A 17,447-nucleotide genomic window follows, 5' to 3' on the forward strand; every position below is an offset into this window, starting at 1 on the left:
TTAAAATTAATATTTTAATAAAAATATTAAACGATAAAATATCAACGGCAGGAGAAGACATGACTTGATTCCCATAAAGTTGTAAGCTTTTAAGTTTCTAAATCAAATAGCATCCTAAAGCAAGTGACTGTAATAGTTTGCAGTCAGCAGCTATAATGGCTGCTGGTCTTTTTACATTCAAAATTTAACTAACTAGATGCTGATAAAACTTGTTTTTTTTTCTCTTAGGGGTGCAACTGTATGGGAGTTTCAGCATGTCCCACCTCTCAATGTGGTCTTGTTGAAGACCTGCAACACGGCTAGCCACCTCTCGCAAAGTCACTTGAGCTGACTAGTGGTGGCTTCATGAATTTTTTGTGTGGCTCTTTTCAAGCATGTGGGAGGCTGTTTGTGTTGAAGAAACATGTCTTCTTACTTTTGTCTGATTATTTATATTTATGCCTTTTTCATTACCTTCTTTCATGCTTTTGTGTTTAGTACTCCTGAAAGACTTTTTAAATACATTTTAAAGACTGTTTTAATAAGAAGAAACTATTGCAATTTCTTTTGGAATGTAGCAGACCCTTATAATTAATAAAGTATATAAATCAGAATTGCAGCAACTATTTAACAACTGTGTACTTACACAGCTGGTAAAATGTTTTATGAATTCTGTTTATGGAATCATTCCAAATTTGCTTCAAGGCCTTGATAACCCTGCACACTTTAAGGTCCAGATGGCAATTTGATAAGGTTAAGTGGTCAGAGTTGCGATTTGCGAGGTGTAGTGTGCAGGACCAAAGCAGCTTGAGCAGGTCATATGTGAGGTTCAACAGGCACACTCTAAACAAAATCCTCTTAGGCTCCTGTCCAACTTTACGTGCATCCACAGAGATATAGGGAAATTTGCTTTCCCCTAATGCATACAAAGCAAAGTGGAGTTGACAATGCAATGGTACCATAAGGATTACAAGATCCCTCCATTTGGACTGGCCAGAGATCAAAGGGGATTGACACTAGGGCGACTTTGTTGAATAGTTCGCTTTATTGTAGTCTGTCAGCTTTCTTCGCTTTCAATCACAGGGTCAAGCAGCGGGTCTCTGTGCTTTGCTGTCAGCGCTTAGATAAACCGGCCAACAGAATCAGTTTTATGAGTTTGATGAATCTTGATGAGTGGCTAAACAAGTTCTGTTGGTAATCAGGGAAATATAGATACATTAGAGGCGCTCATCACTGTGTCGATTGCTTAATACCCTTTCACAGCTGGATCACATGTGGAAAGTCACCTACATTAAAGCAGTCAAGACTCATTGTTGATGCTTTTATCATGGTGTGATGTACAGTTCTGGCCCCTCTTCCAAATAAATTACACAACTTTGTACAACTGATTTACGTTTCCATGCTTTTTAGATTATTAGTTGGCTATGTGATGAATGGATCTTAAATATTGAGGGCCTAAATAGCTAAAGATACTTTTTAATGGTTTACACACTGTGAATTTGTTGTAATGAAGCTCAGGACTGCCAACCTCGGAAGACTTAGTTCTCTGTGAAAGGAAATAACTAATTGTACTTTATTTCAGGCTCTAGATAAGTTATTTATACATTTTTACAGTCACATCTTTTACAAGAAAGGTCCTCCAGCTGCTTTCTATTAAACACTGAGCAACGCATTGACTGCTTTAGAAAAACAGTTACTAACATCTGTCAAACCCGAATCTCAGAAGAATATAGGTCAAGCTGTAAAACAGCTGCTCTAATTAAATAATGATTCAAAACAGTCCTTTGTGATTATTTGTCCTCCAATATGTGCTAAAAGAAAAATTGGATTAATTTTAAATCACTAAATTAATTATTCAACAAGGAACTTTGATCAATGAATCAATCAACCAATCAATCAAAGAATCAATCAATAATTTCTTTATATAGCCCTTTATAGAGCCAATTAAAGGATACCAAATTAGTCATATGCAGTTAAAAACAATAAAATATACTTTAATAAAGCATAGAACCATTAGAACTGGTAATAAAGATATATAATTAAAAATAGAATGTTGTGGTGCTACTTGCTGATAAGAACCAGCCTGAATGAATGAGGTTTGATTTAAAAAGACTTCAATCAACATAGATCCAGAGCAGCAGCTACACTTGTGTCCTCCTGTGCTGCCATGTTTATTTTGGTTCGGTTGTGGGCTTGGCTGCTCTTGCTTTCTTCACAGTTGGTATGTCCTGCCTTTGATTGGCCCGAGCAATTGCAACAGGAGCAGGACAAGATGGATTTTCAATATTTGTGAACGCACAAATATTGCGAGAATTCGGCTTGCAGGCAAGGTTAGAAAAAAGAGCCATTCAGTCTTTTTTTTTTTCATTTAAAAACAGAAACGTTTGGTTGAGCCACTGTTTGGCAGTGGTTATATAGGGATGGACAAACTGATAAATATTAATCTTACCTGGCTTCAGTATAGATATATCTGTAAATCATCAGCATAAATATGAAAGGACAGCTATTCCTGGTTCAAGAGGCTGCATATAGAGACAAAAGAAGAGGGTTAAGAATGGAGTTTTGTGGTACTCACCAGGAGAGAGAAAGTTCTGTCTGCACAGGTAGGAGGTGAGCCACTGCAAACCTGTGCCACAGATACCAAAAGAGTGGTCTAAGCGGGACAGAAGAACAGAGCAATCAAATGTATCGAAGAAAGTAGTAAGGTCCAACAATACCAACAACACAGACACAGCAATGTTGTTGTGTTTTTTGACAAGGCAGACTTATACCTATGCTGTGAAAGAAAATTTACAACAATAGAATTATATTCTAAAATCGGTTGTAGCTGGAGGCTAAAACCTTGGAAAGAAAGGGGAAATTAGAAAAGTGTTTAAATTTTATAACATCAAGGAGTCAAGTTTTTTTTTTTTAAAGAATGAATCTAACCTCAGCAAGTGTAAAGGCAGCTGGCACAGTTCCTGAGCTAATACATGAGTTGATAAAAGACAGGAGAAAAGTGCCAACAGTATTGAAAACATCTTTCAACAACTTAGTAGGAAGAAAGTCAAGAGGGCGGTTACAACATTTCATGTGTTTCACAACTTCCCCCAGAAAAGTACAGGACACAGGTTCAAACTGCTCAAACACAGCTGGAGCTGTGGGGGCAGGGGGGGGGGGGGGGGGGGGGGCAGTTGGACAGATACCACGTTTTCTATAAAATAACACAGGAACCTCTTAAACCACCCTGGGACAATAACGAAGGCAAGTGGTAGAAAGTTGATTATACTTATGAACTACCAGCAATACCCTTGAATACATTCCTGTTTCTTTAAGAAGCTTGTTCCTAGGAAAGGCCAATAGTCTTCTCCTGGGATGGTTCCCTCCATCTCCGTCTTCTCCTCAGTAAATCTTCTCACCATGCCCTCTCTTTTCTCTTGCCATGGTTTCTCTACTCATCAGGGATTAGGTTGTAAGAGTGATATCTTAAACAGAGATCCCCACAACTTTCCCTCACCAGCTACCTCCTCCCGACCATCAGGGGAGACATCAAGGCCTTGCTTAGGTAAAATCTCACAAGTGGTTCTCGGGTCCTACCTGAGGCCTTCTCCCAATTTAACTTCATTCTTAGAATGCAGAGAAACACCAGCTGTTCTCTGGGCTTCCGCTATTTATTTGCAGTTTAATTATTTTAGATCCAAATATCTTGGTCTTCAATATTTTCATTGACACTCTAATCCAAATCTCATTCCCAGTTGAATGTGTAGAATTTGATGCAAACCACTTTGTTGACTAATCCAATGTTCGCAGACAGCTACACATTTCCTGATGATGCTGAGTGTCAGGACCTCCGAACTGCAACTTAATTAGTTGATAAGACTCACTTGTGGTTGTCAGTTACCAGCCTGTATTCAAGTGCCCTCTGTTTGTCTCCCTGTTGTCAGGTCGCTCTGTGGAGTCTGTGTTGAAGCCTGTTCCCAATCCGGTCGTGTTTTTCCTGTTTGAACCCTTACAACCCGAGTTGTATCCTGTTTTCCGTAAGTTACCTCTATTAAAGACTCCTTTTTCACCATGCGCCTGCCTCCGCCTCGCTGCCACCTAGGTCTTCGCCACCAAACCCTGACACCGAGTTTATATAATACGGTATTGTCTATCGTCTTGCCCGTCTTTCTCTTTGGATCTGAGACTTGAACCGTTCTTAAACAACATTTGAACAAATTGGAGATTTATTTCAAAGGCAGCCTCTTCAGCAAATCGCAGAGTCTCTCTACATGTCCAAAATAAAACCAGCACAATCTGAAAGCAATGGCAGCAGCTACCAACCATTAGAGGGTTGAGGAAGACAGACTGTAGGGCTTTGGCTAAATCTGCAGGATGATTTCTGATCACACAAACTCTTTTGACCACAGGCACTGGCTGACTAATGACTTATACATGTTGCACCTAATAGACATGGGCAAATTAGAAATTATTTGAAGCCTCATCATCTTGACCTTTGTAATTGCAATGATCATAATATTCTGGACAGTGTCCAAAATCAAGTAACACACAGAGCATGGCATGACATGGGCGGCCTCCCCATCAGTCGCCAACAGTGCATCAGAGGTTGTCGGAGGGTGAAGGACAGAAAGAAGAGGATGTTGAAAGCCTCATACTTTCTTCATCTCAACAGACCTGACCACTGCCCACAACACTACATGAAGTTCATCCCACTCCACTCTACCATCACTTGCAAAGAAGACACCAAGACTGTTGGCGACTGTGAGTAGTCGTCTGGCAATCAGAAGGTTGTGGGTTTGATTCCAGCTTCCCCTTGCCACGTGTTGATGTACCCCTGGGCAAGGAACTCAACCCCAAATTGCCTACTGAGCTGCGTCTCACACAGCATCTGGTGGGAAAACTGGAGCATCTGGGCTTCAGCACACCCCTTCGCAACTGGCTGCTGGACTTCCTAACCAACAGACCTCAATCAGTCCGGGTCGGACAGAACACCTCTGATGTCATCACCCTCAGCACGGGCTCCCCTCAGGGCTGCGTCCTGAGCCCCCTGCTGTTCACTCTGATGACACACGACTGCGTCCCCAGGTTCACCACCAATCACATCGTGAAGTTTGCGGACGACACAACGGTGGTGGGCCTGATCAGAGACGACAACGACCAGGACTACAGAGAGGAGGTGGAGCAGCTGGTGGGCTGGTGCAGAGACAACAGCCTGATCCTGAACGTGGAGAAGACGAAGGAGATCATCGTCGACTTCAGGAAGAACCGGCCTCACCATGCTCCACTGCTCATCAACAGCTCAGCTGTGGAGGTGGTCAGCAGCACCAAGTTCCTGGGGGTGCACATCACGGACAACCTCAGCTGGACTATGAACACCATGTCACTGGTGAAGAGGGCACAGAAGCGACTGTACTTTCTGCGGAGGATGAGGAGAGCCCGCCTGCCCCCGCCCATCCTCACGACTTTCTACAGAAGCACCATAGAGAGTATTCTGACCAGCTGTCTCTCTGTGTGGTGTGGAGGCTGCAGTGCCTCCGACTGGAAGAACGTGAGGAGAGTGGTGAGGACAGCAGAAGGGATCATCGGGGCTCCTCTTCCCTCCATTAAAGACATTTCATCGCAGCGCTGTGTGTCTCGAGCCCGTAACATCATCAGGGACCCCTCACACCCCCACCATAGACTATTCTCCCTGCTGCCCTCTGGAAAGAGGTTCCGCAGCATCCGTTGCAGGTCCACCAGGTTCTGCAAAAGCTTTTTCCCTGCTGCCATCAGACTGTTGAACTGCTGAAGTATAAAAAACGGACTGTGTACCACACTCGACCCGCTAATTTGCACATTTGTATGTATCCTTCAATATCGCTGCTGCACTTTTTCCGGAAACGTACTGCAAAACTGTTTACAATATCACTGCTGCACCTTACTGCATAATTGTTTACATTGCTTACATTGTTTTTACATTTCAATCTGCCTACTGCTCACTGCTGCACTTTATCCGAAAGTTAATTGAAAGTTATCCTGTATTTGACTGTGATTTACCACTGCATTTTTCTTATCCTGTACTGTAAATTCACTGCAAGGTATCCTGTAGAGTTACTGCAATCTTTCTGAGCTGTATGAAAAAACGAAATTTCGTTCTGTATGCACTCTGTGCTACAAAATGACAATAAAGAAAGTCTAAGTCTAAGTCTAAGTCTAAGTCTCAGTGTATGAAAGTGTGTGCGTTAGTGAGAGTGATTGGGTGAATGTGGCTATAGAGTAAAGTGCTTTGGGTGGTCAGCATGATTGGAAAAGTGCTATATCCACCTTATTTTCAAACGCGGAAGTAACTATGGGCCCAACTTCCGTTTTTTTTGTGCGGCACTTCCGTTTTAGCGCTTCCCTAGACCAAATAACATTAGCTTGACTGAAATGATAATCTGTCACGGCAACATTTCCAAAAAATGCAGAGCGATCAAAGTGGAAGGCCAGTGCCAGAGCCTCAGAACTATTCATGACTGAGAGGCTGACATGAAGAAGTGGCCTCATATAACGTACGAGGACATTTTAACCATGTTGTGTCGTCACTTGGTGGGGATGGCTCTGCTATGCGACTAATGTCTGATTCAAAAACATACTAGCTGTTGCCTCGTTGTGATTAGATTGCTGGTCAGTTAATTTTACAAAGACAGCAGTGCTAAATGTTTGGGATTGAGCTGATGTTGTAAAAGGATATCAAAACGTTCTGCCTACTTCATGTTTTGGCTTGAAGTTTGAGATTGTACCAATCTGATGTGTGGTCTCAAAACTCTTGATGCTCTTAATAAAAAAAAAAAAAATGCAAGTTTGTCACGTTAAAAGCTGTAACTTTATTTCTGGTTTATTTTTAGAGTATCAATGTTAAAGGAAGTAGGGCGCCTCGCATCCACAGCTCTTGTACACGATCGATGAATAAAACACTCATGCTCCACGTAACCCTTTTTTTTACACCCGTTATTAAGACAGCCTCTAACTGGACAAATGCTCCCGGTCTTCCTCGAAATCATAATGACGAGTAATTTGTTACTAAATGGCTGCATGAATCGCTTTTTAGCCAACTAAACAGTGACAGGAAGTGACCGGCCGGAAGTCTCGCACAAAAAAATGTAAATTTGCTGTCTCTGTATTTCCGTTGAAAATAAGGTGGATAGGTTCAGTTCATTTACCATACTTGAACTCCTCTTTTTGAGGTATAGAATCCACCCCGAGCGTAAAGGGAGCGGTCCATCTTTTTCCTGTCTAGAACCATGACCTCACCCTTAGAGAAACTAACTCATCACTCCAGACCTAACTGCAAACCACTTCAGGGAACAGGTTTGGTGTTTATTATAGCCACTAGAAAGTATTGGATAGTCCGCTTGATGGGTCATTTTGCTTTTGACCTCAATACATACATTTAAAGATTTCCACAGATATTTCATTGAGGTGAAATGGCTGAAATGTTAACAGTATTGATATTGATAATCTTACTTTTGAAGCAGTAGCTTTTAGAAAAACACGATGATCCGTACTGACAATGTTTGTAACAGATTTAAGATCTACATATATACTCTTACTTACTATTAACAACATTGAACAAACACATTTTACTCAGGTTTACTTTCTATTGTGAATCTTCTGGAGCTGATTGCTAACCTGACACTAGGCCACAGCTCTCAACTCTCACGCATTGACCGTGTGACACACGCATTTCATGAATTGCACACGCTCACACGCATTACTTTGAAAATCTCAATCTTACAATCAAAATCTCACTCTTGAAACGCACGCGTACGGACGCTTCGCGTCATGGCGGAACCAATTTACGGTACAATGGTTTCCGCACGTCCAGTAGTAGAGGGAACACAGCTGCAAGGACCGCCGCCGCGCAAACAAGTTTCCCTCATCCAAAGTGAAACACGTCTACGGTCCATGTTGCGTGCGAATTACATGGTAAGTCGTCATGTTTTATTACAAACTGTAACATGAAAGCAAAGTCCGTTTAAAATAGTGACCGTCTTGAATTGACCAACAACAACCCCGCCCCCCCACCCCCGTCGGACCGTTTTGAATCGACCAACAGCACCCAAATCTGGTCGGGAGAAGGACGAAAACATAGTTTCCACAAACAAAAGCCTTCAGAGCCGTTCTCTGATGTTCTTTTAATGAAACAATATTAGGTAGATTGGACAACACGGAAGAAATAGCAGCATCAATGCTAACGCTTGCTTCCTCGATGCGAGCCGCCATTGTTGTCTGAATCAGTTTCACGGTCGCTTCTCCACTACGTCACATCTATGAAACTCCAGCCCTGCGTCCTGATTGGCTGGACAATAAAATTGGTTGGAGAAATAACTCTCTATGGGAGATGTGCCAGATGGATGTGAGTGAAGCTAGGCGGAGCGATACCAATCTGGATAGGGTCAGGTTAGCTGATTGCAGCATTTGATACAATTTCTAATGCCATCCTTTTTCACAAACTATCTTTAGTTTTCATCAGTGACACCCCCTTGACTGGTTTCATTCATTTCTACTAAAGTCCTTTAGTTCCCATTCATTCCCTGTCACAACTGGCATGCCCCAAGACTCTCTCCTGGGACCCATACTTAGTATTATTATTGTTGTTATGATTATTATTATTTTATTATTAATATTATATTACTATTTTTATTAGTTTTATTCCATCTAGGCTTGTCCATACAGGGCCACTTTATTCCACACTGAAGCTCAGGTGTATATAGAGCAACAAGCAATGTCTGCTAATGTTTGCTTAAGATTATAGAGCTCTGTTCATGTGATCTCTTTGTGGTACAAAAAGCTTTATGTCAAACACTTGGGAACACTCCCAGTTGCTTTGGTATTTCTGCTGGCTGAAGATGTAAAACATTAAATAGGATTCATTTTAATTATTCAAATCTGCAGGCTCTGCTGTCTTCTTTCAACAAATGTAAGGAGTTCACTGAGCATTTATAACAAACGTAGTAGGAAACTGCCTTTTTTGTTGCATGTCTCCCAATATAGGAGTGGAAAAATATTTTTTTGGTTGCACTAACAAGGACATGGTTGATGATTTAGATACATAGTCACACACTGCCAGGGACCCTCCACCGAGAGCAGGGCTGATTCAAATATAGCACGGACTCCTGGGAAAAACGTTCCTTGAAAATCATGATTTATGGCTCCTCGGCGTGTTTCTCTCAGGCCGCATGGCGTGACAAACACAAACAGGTTTTCTTAGGCAACTAAAGTAACCTTTGCTCAACTGCCAGATGCAGAAATCACTTATTTTTTTTTATTTTTTATTTTGGCTTTGGTTTGACATCGTGCAGCAAAAGCTCTAAATTCATGTTACTCCAGGAAAATGTTTTCCATTAATACACGTCATCGGTATAAAATCAGACTCAAGGTCTCATCACATGTCACAACATGAAACCTACGGGTGTGTCAATTACATTTATATGAGCATAAACCAAACTTTCTGTCATCGCCGTCAGCGAGCGAGAGAGAGAGAGAGAGAGAGAGAGGGAGAGAGAGAGAGAGAGATGACTGTGTCAATACGAAGCAGCACTTTGAGCAAACAGTGATATAACCCTGTGTAAATAGAAAGAGTCTCACAATGTGCAGCAACTCAATGACTCTTCTAAGAACTGTTTGCTAATTTAGGTTCACGTGTGCTGAAGTATGGGGCTGTTAAACTGCAGCCTTGCAGGAGATGTATACATTACCCTGCAGGAAGTATGCACACTTCCTGGGGTCCTTGCCCCTAAAGCTGGCACCACACACACCATTGTCTGTGCACGGTCTTCTCGATGTCAAGTCTCGGTGGATATTTTCTTTTGTTGCTTGGGTTGGGAGCAAGTGCAGCAGACACTTCTGTTACATGCAAAGCAAATTCTGCCAGGTAATTATTGTTACGGAGCAGAGATTATTTAACTTTTTTATAATAAAACACTCATGTCACAGTATTTTGTTTCTGGCTTCCTTTTCATTGCCATTTTACAACATGATGCCATTTTTTGAGTCAAGTACAGCGCACAATGTTCGCCACTACCGTAGAAACAAGGGTGCAGTAATAACCCAGTAATAACATTGCTTAATCTCACATTAAGCTGTGTTAGGGAGCTGCCATGGGATGAAACAAACAATGAACTACGTCCATGGTAAAAACTCTAAATCCCAGTGTGCACTGCTTACCCTTTTTCATGTACAGCTCCCAGGCAGGAGGAGTTTCACAGCCGGGATCACCGTGATGTCATAGAGCTACCAAACTGTGGCGTGCAGCAGCTCTCGCTTTCTATACCCACAGTCCTCTCTGTGCAGGTGGGGCAGGCGTGTGAATGTAAGTATAATTGAAGTTTGTTAATGATTAGGTTTAGGGTGAGGTGTCACGGTTCTCAGCTCACACCAACAATCGTGTGGTTGAGCAGCACAGAAGAAACGAGCAGCTAAAGTCTGACCATAAACAGAACAAGAACGATGGGGATTGTTTTTAAGAAACACAGTTGGGAGGTTCAGCGTTTCCCCGATTTGGATGATTTATCTCCCAGGGAATACAAGGAAACAAAAACAGCTCTGATTTTCAAATTGATTCAAAAAAGCTTTAATAATCCCAAAGGGAAATTAAAGGCTGGTGTAAGGGTCTCTTCAATGAGTTGATGTAGATGGTGATGGCTGCAGGTAGGATCTGTCTTACAGGGGGTTTGGAGAAGCCTCTGACCTAAGACACTATTGTTGTACGACAATCTTATCACTTTATTCTCTTTTTTCAGTTCTTCTCAGAAGATGGTAGGTATTTAGGTAGGGGCCCTTAAAGAGACAGGCGCTCAAAACGTGGATGAAAGATTGTGTGAAATTGAAAAAAATGTGAGACACGCTGACCTAAAGCCAAAGATCCAGTCATGGCAGAGGACTATCATATTTACAATATTACCAATGCACAAATATCTGTGCTGTAAAATTACTAGCATGATTTTCTTTTAGACTTAAAACACCCCAATTTAAAACGAGAAACTTCACAATAGAGGAGAAGCAAACTCTTGCAGCTGATGCCGGGCCTGTGAACATGAAAACCGGATAAGACCAGCAAAGCAAGGCATGGAGAACAGTGAGTCAGAGATTTCCAATGCCAGGAAGCGAACAGGGAAAGCCCACAGATGTCCCACCGCAGGACATTCTGGGATTGTGGTTAGTACCTCTCAGCTCTGCTGCAAGGGCGGTGGTCGGTGAGACACATGGCGACAGAAAGAGAGGCTGAAAATCAAGGCTATGGAGTTGAAGGAAAAGAAGGAAGGCTCTGTTTTTCCTGAGCGAGGCTAAGTCCCGCTACCGTGACAAAAAGTTGAAGCTTTATTTAATTATTTAGTTTGTCTCATTTCAAATTTAATAGATTTTCAGAAGATCCCCGGGACATAAGCCGGCCAGAACATGAACCAGTAATCATTCTGTGGGGAATGCAATCTCTTCACCATCATATAGAAACACTAAAGTGATGGATTCCCGTGCAGCTAACAAGGTGTACGTTAGTGTGAACGCTGCCAGCAAAAGTCTAAAATAAGTTATTTGTTTCCCTCACATATCCCCTATGTAATTGATAATACTCTTTCATTGATGCTGAAATCTTACCCCCAGAACATGTATAATCTTATTTTTAATCTGAGTTCTGTTCTATTTCCACATTAGTAGAACAGCTACAGATTGAAAAAAGTATATTGTGGAGTGGCATCGCAAGACAATCCATTATATTGTTTGCTGAGACACAAAGACAAAAAAAAAAAATAAAGAAAGTTTGTATTGTAGAGTATTGTGATTAGTGTACTGCTTTTAGTTACAACATAGCCTAGCTTTTCAGTGCGGCTGGGCCTCAAACTGTTTTAATTCACAAATAGGGATTACTCATTTTAACACTTGTTGAACATTTAAATACGAAAACTTCCTTTCACCTTTAGCATACACTTGCTTTTTTTAAGAAACTGAAACCTACAGCTATGATGCAAACGTACTTAAAGGAAATACTTAAGCTAACATGCAGCACTAGTAGGGTATAATCCTTACCCATGAGTTTATAAGGAGACCACTGCCGACTGTGCCGGTCTTATAATCGCTTACATATTTATGTTTTATCCACCAGTCTCCTGATCTGACTGAAGGATTTGAGTTTTGACAGCTTCAGATGTGATGTAGAGTGAGATGAAACATCCGGGGTTGAAACTTGCAGACGTGTTTGGGCCAAAACATACAAATCATGTAGCCTGACAGGGCCTCTGGTAAAATCTGACAATTGTGTGAAACTTTATGTTCCTTATGCAAATAACAGGGGTGCCGTCTACAATTGGATCCCTAGCTCTTCAAACATTGAAATGCCCTTGCAAGCAACTGAAGCCCACATTGCTGCAGACATGCTCACTGGTGTGCAGAAATGGAGAACAAGAGCTGCAAATAGGAAATCCTGCGTGAAGGTTTCTGCAAGAAAAAAAAAAAAAAACCTTGAACACTACTCTGTGGAGGCATTTCAAATTTAGGTCAAAGAGGCCTTATGACTGCAGATATTTCACGACAACGTAGCGACAAATGTATCGTACGCTTTCAGGAAGCATTTTTTGGTCAATGCAATCAACTTATTTCATGGAGGAAATTGTTGTGTCTGTTGTGTTCTATGTAATCTATGAGCACCCTGAGCTGGTCTCATCAACAATTTCATTATGGTAGCACATAATGACAATAAAGATTCTTGATTGATTATAATTGCAGTTTGGACCAAGGAGGGCCGCAGTGACTAGGGCAGCTGGCACCTCTGCAAACCCCACACACTCTGCACACACACTGTTTGGACTTTTACCTGCAGGTCGGCGCCGCAGAGCACGGCTTATAAAGATCAGCCACCACAGAGACAGTTTCCTCCCTCAGGGCGTCTTCCTGATCAAACCATGAAGCCATACTATTGAGTGGTGTAACCCAAAGTCATATTCTTTGATTATGCCCACAACCATGACCAAATAAATCTGATTCTGTTAATAATGAGGATTATATGCATATAAAAACATATTTAATAAACTGATAATGGCCCTTGACAAGACTTTACAGTTGCCTTCATGTTTGATGAACTATTAAGTTGTCTCACATCATGCCCATCCTCCATGTTCCCTGCAACGAAAAGAAAACTGAGTAGAGGTAAATAATGTCCTGATCATGACAAATCACTGCCAAAGTTCCTGAAAAGATGGACAGAATGTACTTGAGTGCTCTGATGGCTGTTACTCAGCTGGGCGCTATTAGAAGGACACTTGACTCGCACAGGCCGTATTTAGAAACATCTCTGGATGAAATTAGACTATAGCGGAATGCACTGGTAGAAATCCAGGTCAGAAGTTATTTCTAAACCTTGAACTTAATATGGAAAAACTCCCAGCTCTGCGCCGACAGACATCTAATGTCTCATCAAGCCTCTTTGTCATATTCAAACACAATGTTCTGAAAGCCAAAACCGTCCGACAGCTGAGCCTCTGTTTCTGTGAACATGCGAAGGCTGATAAACTAGCTCTGCTACACAGAAGCTGCTACTCAGCTGGTGACTGAACATTCACAGTTTCCCTGAAAGACCGAATGAGAAAAAAAAAAAACCTTTCCTGTAAAATTATCGAAATCCCTTGAACTACATTCACATTTTGTCCCATTACAACCCCAAATTTCAACTAATCTTGTTGAGATTTTATGTCACAGACCAAAAAAAAAGTGGTGCATAGCTGTGAAGTGGTGGGAAAAATATGCAAAATGTAAAATGGTTCCAGTTGTTTTGCAGATAAATAAATCTAAAAAGTGTGGAGTGCATTTGTGTTCACCCTCCTTCACTCTAGTGCCCCTAGAGGAAATTTAGCGCAGCCACTTGCCTTGAAAAGTAAACATGTATAATCTAATCTCAGTATACATCCTGTTGTTCTGACGAAGACCTTAGAGGTGTTTTTTTTATAGAACATTACAGAACAAACTGCATCTGAAGACCAATCAATACAGCAGACAGGTCAGAGAGAGAGTTATGAAGAAGTTTAAAGCAGGGTTAGAGTTTAAAGCGGGGTTAGGACAAAAAATATATATATATATCCAGAGCTTTGAACATTTAAACGAGCACCAACCACTTTATCATCTAAAAATGGAAAGAGTGGATCAAACTGCAAACCTGCCAAAATATGGCTTCCCACCTCAAATAATAGTTTGGACAGGGAGAGGATAGAAGAGGGAAACAATCAAGAGGCCCAGAGTGGAAAGCAGAAAGCCATAAGAAGTAAAAAATAAATTAATTTGTCACAAGCAGTGTATAGGGCAGACAACAAACATGTGGGAGGAGGAGCTCTGGCTATAGGTGACCAATTTTGCATTATTTAGCCTAAATGCAAAACGCTGTATGAACCTGAACATCTCCCTGAACAAAGCTTTACCACCGCGAAACATGGCGGTGGCAACATGCAACATCATGCTGCAGTGTAAAGGTTTGGTGGAAGGAGTTTAACACTGTACTTGAAAGTGCCAGGTGTGGTGGCACTTCCTTTGCAGCTTTGACTACGGTGGAAAGGTAGCCAACGCCGGGGGGGCAGTCTGAACCCTAACACCTGGCTGCTGCTGAAAGACCAAGACAACCTACTTTCAAATGGAAGTGGGACACAGATCAATCGCTTTTAGCCAAACTGTGTCACAAAGACTGATTTCAGCAGATTAGGCAACTCCAAGTCTGCACATTGCTCCAATTTAGTGGAGGACAGATTCGTTGAAACCAGCAGAAAATGTATTGATTTTGCAAAACCTTGAGTGGCTTGCTAAAACGGGCTGCTGTTGCAAAAGAGAAAAGATAAAGCGAACACTAAACTTTGGAACGGGGTAGAGAACCTGTTGCACCTCTAACCTTATTCACCTTATCCCCCGTAGCTTCTTTAGCACTTAACAATTCTTATTCATTTATACTAAAGAGAAACAGCCAACAATATGAACAAAAAAAAAATCATTCAACTTGAGTTTGTGCATTTTTAATACTACATAGAAATAAACTTTTTCATGCAAATGTATGTATTTCAACGTCCTCTTCAGTGGTTAATCATTCCTCCCAAAGCATCTAAATGTATGTGACCTGGATCATCATAGCTGGAAGCAATTTTAACAAAACTTCACACTGACCAATCAATTATACATTTGCCTCATCCCTACTACAGATCCAAACACTAAAAAATTAATTACAGAGCTTTAAAAAAAAAATCCATCGTATTAACCTGAATTAGAAAGGTTACTTTGCACATGCTGATGTGTAAAAATCCTCTTCTGTGTCTAAAAACCATCAGGAGTTTTTTGTGTACACAGAGGGAACACCGCCATCTGCTGGAGCAGAGGAAGATTGTGCAGGAATAACAAAAGCTCACGCTCACTTATTAAACTGAACTTTTATTATTATTTTTTTATACAGAGCACCAGATGCTACTTTTTTTCAACCAGAATACCAAAACAGAATTCAAATATAAACAGCAAGCATGTTGATGAGTGGTTTTACAATAAACACTTAATTTATGGTCATTGAAATAATTTTTTATGCTTATTTTATTGAAAATTTTATTCAACATATATTGTCATTGGGGTACAGCAGTGGATGTAAAATGTCACAGATTAAGAGGATTTTCCACACGTAGTTGCTTGTTCCCCAAAGCCCATTATTCTTCATTTACAAGACTCTTAAAAACACAACAGCTCAAACTACTACTCTGCTGGGGAGCGAATCACATGACAGCCATATTAGGAAAATTAGAAAAGGCTTACTGCCGTCCGAGTCTTTGATGTGATTTTACAAAGTTATCTTGCAAAACCCAATACTGGATTCCAGTAAATTACTCTGTGCTGATTTGTGTGTGGAGAGCGATTCTAAAGCCAGGGGGCGCTCATCAGAGACAATAAGGTGCAGGAGCAGAAGGGTAGGGAGCGATGGTTTGAGAAGTTTATGAACGCTTCTTTCGGCTCTCGACGTTTCTGAAGTTGGCAGGCCTAATCTTCATCTCTGCAAATTCGATCGAGTGTTCGTGTCCCTTCCAATGGAACCAGTTTATTCCCTGTGGGGAGAGAACCGAGAATAAACTTAAACACGGGTGAAACCAGATAATGAAATACAACGTGCAGAGACATAATATCCACAATGATCAGATGTTTGAGCAAAAGGTGGTCCATAAATGTACTTGGTACCAATCCACCCGGGGCCAAAGGTCAATGATTCTTTTCATAACTGTATCATCAGACCTCTTTTACGTCTTGGACACTTGGGTGAAGAGAATGATGTAGCTTCGCAGATGTAGCTTCCAGGAGCCGTGGCCTGAAGGTCATTGGACACCAGTCCACCACCTGCTGCTGGTGGACACCAGTGCTGATGGAAACCATCAAGTTGACGAGGGAGGAGTTTAGAGCTTGGTTGTCCTTTGGAAGCAGCTAACAGATACCGGGTGGCCAAGAGGACTGCGGCTTCTGTGGTTACGGAAGCTAAAGGTGTATTCACACCAGGAAAGTACTTTGCTCTGCTTGTTTGGTTCAGACCAAAATCAGACTTTATTATTAGTACTCTTTGGTTTGGTGTGGTTTACTTTGCTATCGCACTGTACTTTTTGCCAGTGAACAGAGCCATGCATGTGACAATCGGTGCTCCCATTGGACAGAAATGACTAGGGTGGAACGAAGCACACATCTGGAAATGGAGGGAAACTATTATAGAAATCCTGCAATTTGCATAGTTGTGCATTAATAGTAGATGCTAAATCACTGTGAGAAGCCAGAGCAGCTCGTTCAGCGCAGGCATTGAGACACTTTATTTCTAATCTTGAATGATGTCGCAGAACACGTCCTGCAAGTCGAAGGGGTCTCAGAACATGCTGGATGCAGTGTTGCTTAGCAACAGGTATGATTTCTGCAATAGTTTGGTCTGCTATGGTAGCTTTGTTAAAGGTAGAGTCGGCAATTCTTCCGGAAGTTTCCCCAAGTCCCTGTTTGAATAACTGCACATGTGCAAAACCGTCTTACCTGCTCTTCCTCTCCTCAGTGAAGAAAATCTCCCAAATCCACTCTGGTCTTAATTCTTTCTTCTTCTCTTAAGCTAACAAGGAACGTTCACGCACACTGGCGTAAACGTTCCTGCAGCTCTCCCAGATAGCATATTTTTAACCTCCTTTTTCTGAATACATAATGTATTGACTACTTTTCATGAAAATACTGCTAAAGTGGAAAACTAGGGTGGTGGTCCCGTAGTAAGAAAGGGGAAATGATAAACAGCACACAAACATTCAGTAATCATATTCTTTGTATCATGTTGTAAGTGAGCCTACAAGCCTTACTTAGTTAATTACAGTTTTGCCAGGAGGAATGTGCTTAAAATCCAGCAAACGATTGTGAGAAGCCTCGTGTAAATTTGGCCCATTCCTCTGAACTTTCAAGAGAGAGTTAATTCAAGTCATACAGTTTAAAAAGCAAGCCTACCAAATACTGAG

The 17,447-nt window shown here is 41.4% G+C and overlaps 1 protein-coding gene across 1 annotated transcript in view; it reads right to left on the reverse strand.

Annotated features, from left to right (window-relative positions):
• Positions 1–14,947: 14,947 nt before the first annotated feature.
• zmp:0000000846 (tenascin) overlaps positions 14,948–17,447 on the reverse strand; it is a 39,311-nt gene continuing 36,811 nt past the window's right edge. The window contains 1 exon segment of the mRNA XM_036140474.1: positions 14,948–16,028. Within this exon segment, the coding sequence (XP_035996367.1) occupies positions 15,918–16,028 (111 nt within the window). The 3' untranslated portion in view covers positions 14,948–15,917.

Source organism: Fundulus heteroclitus, chromosome 8, assembly GCF_011125445.2.
Source record: "Fundulus heteroclitus isolate FHET01 chromosome 8, MU-UCD_Fhet_4.1, whole genome shotgun sequence".
In the NCBI taxonomy this organism is placed as follows: Eukaryota; Metazoa; Chordata; class Actinopteri; order Cyprinodontiformes; family Fundulidae; genus Fundulus; species Fundulus heteroclitus.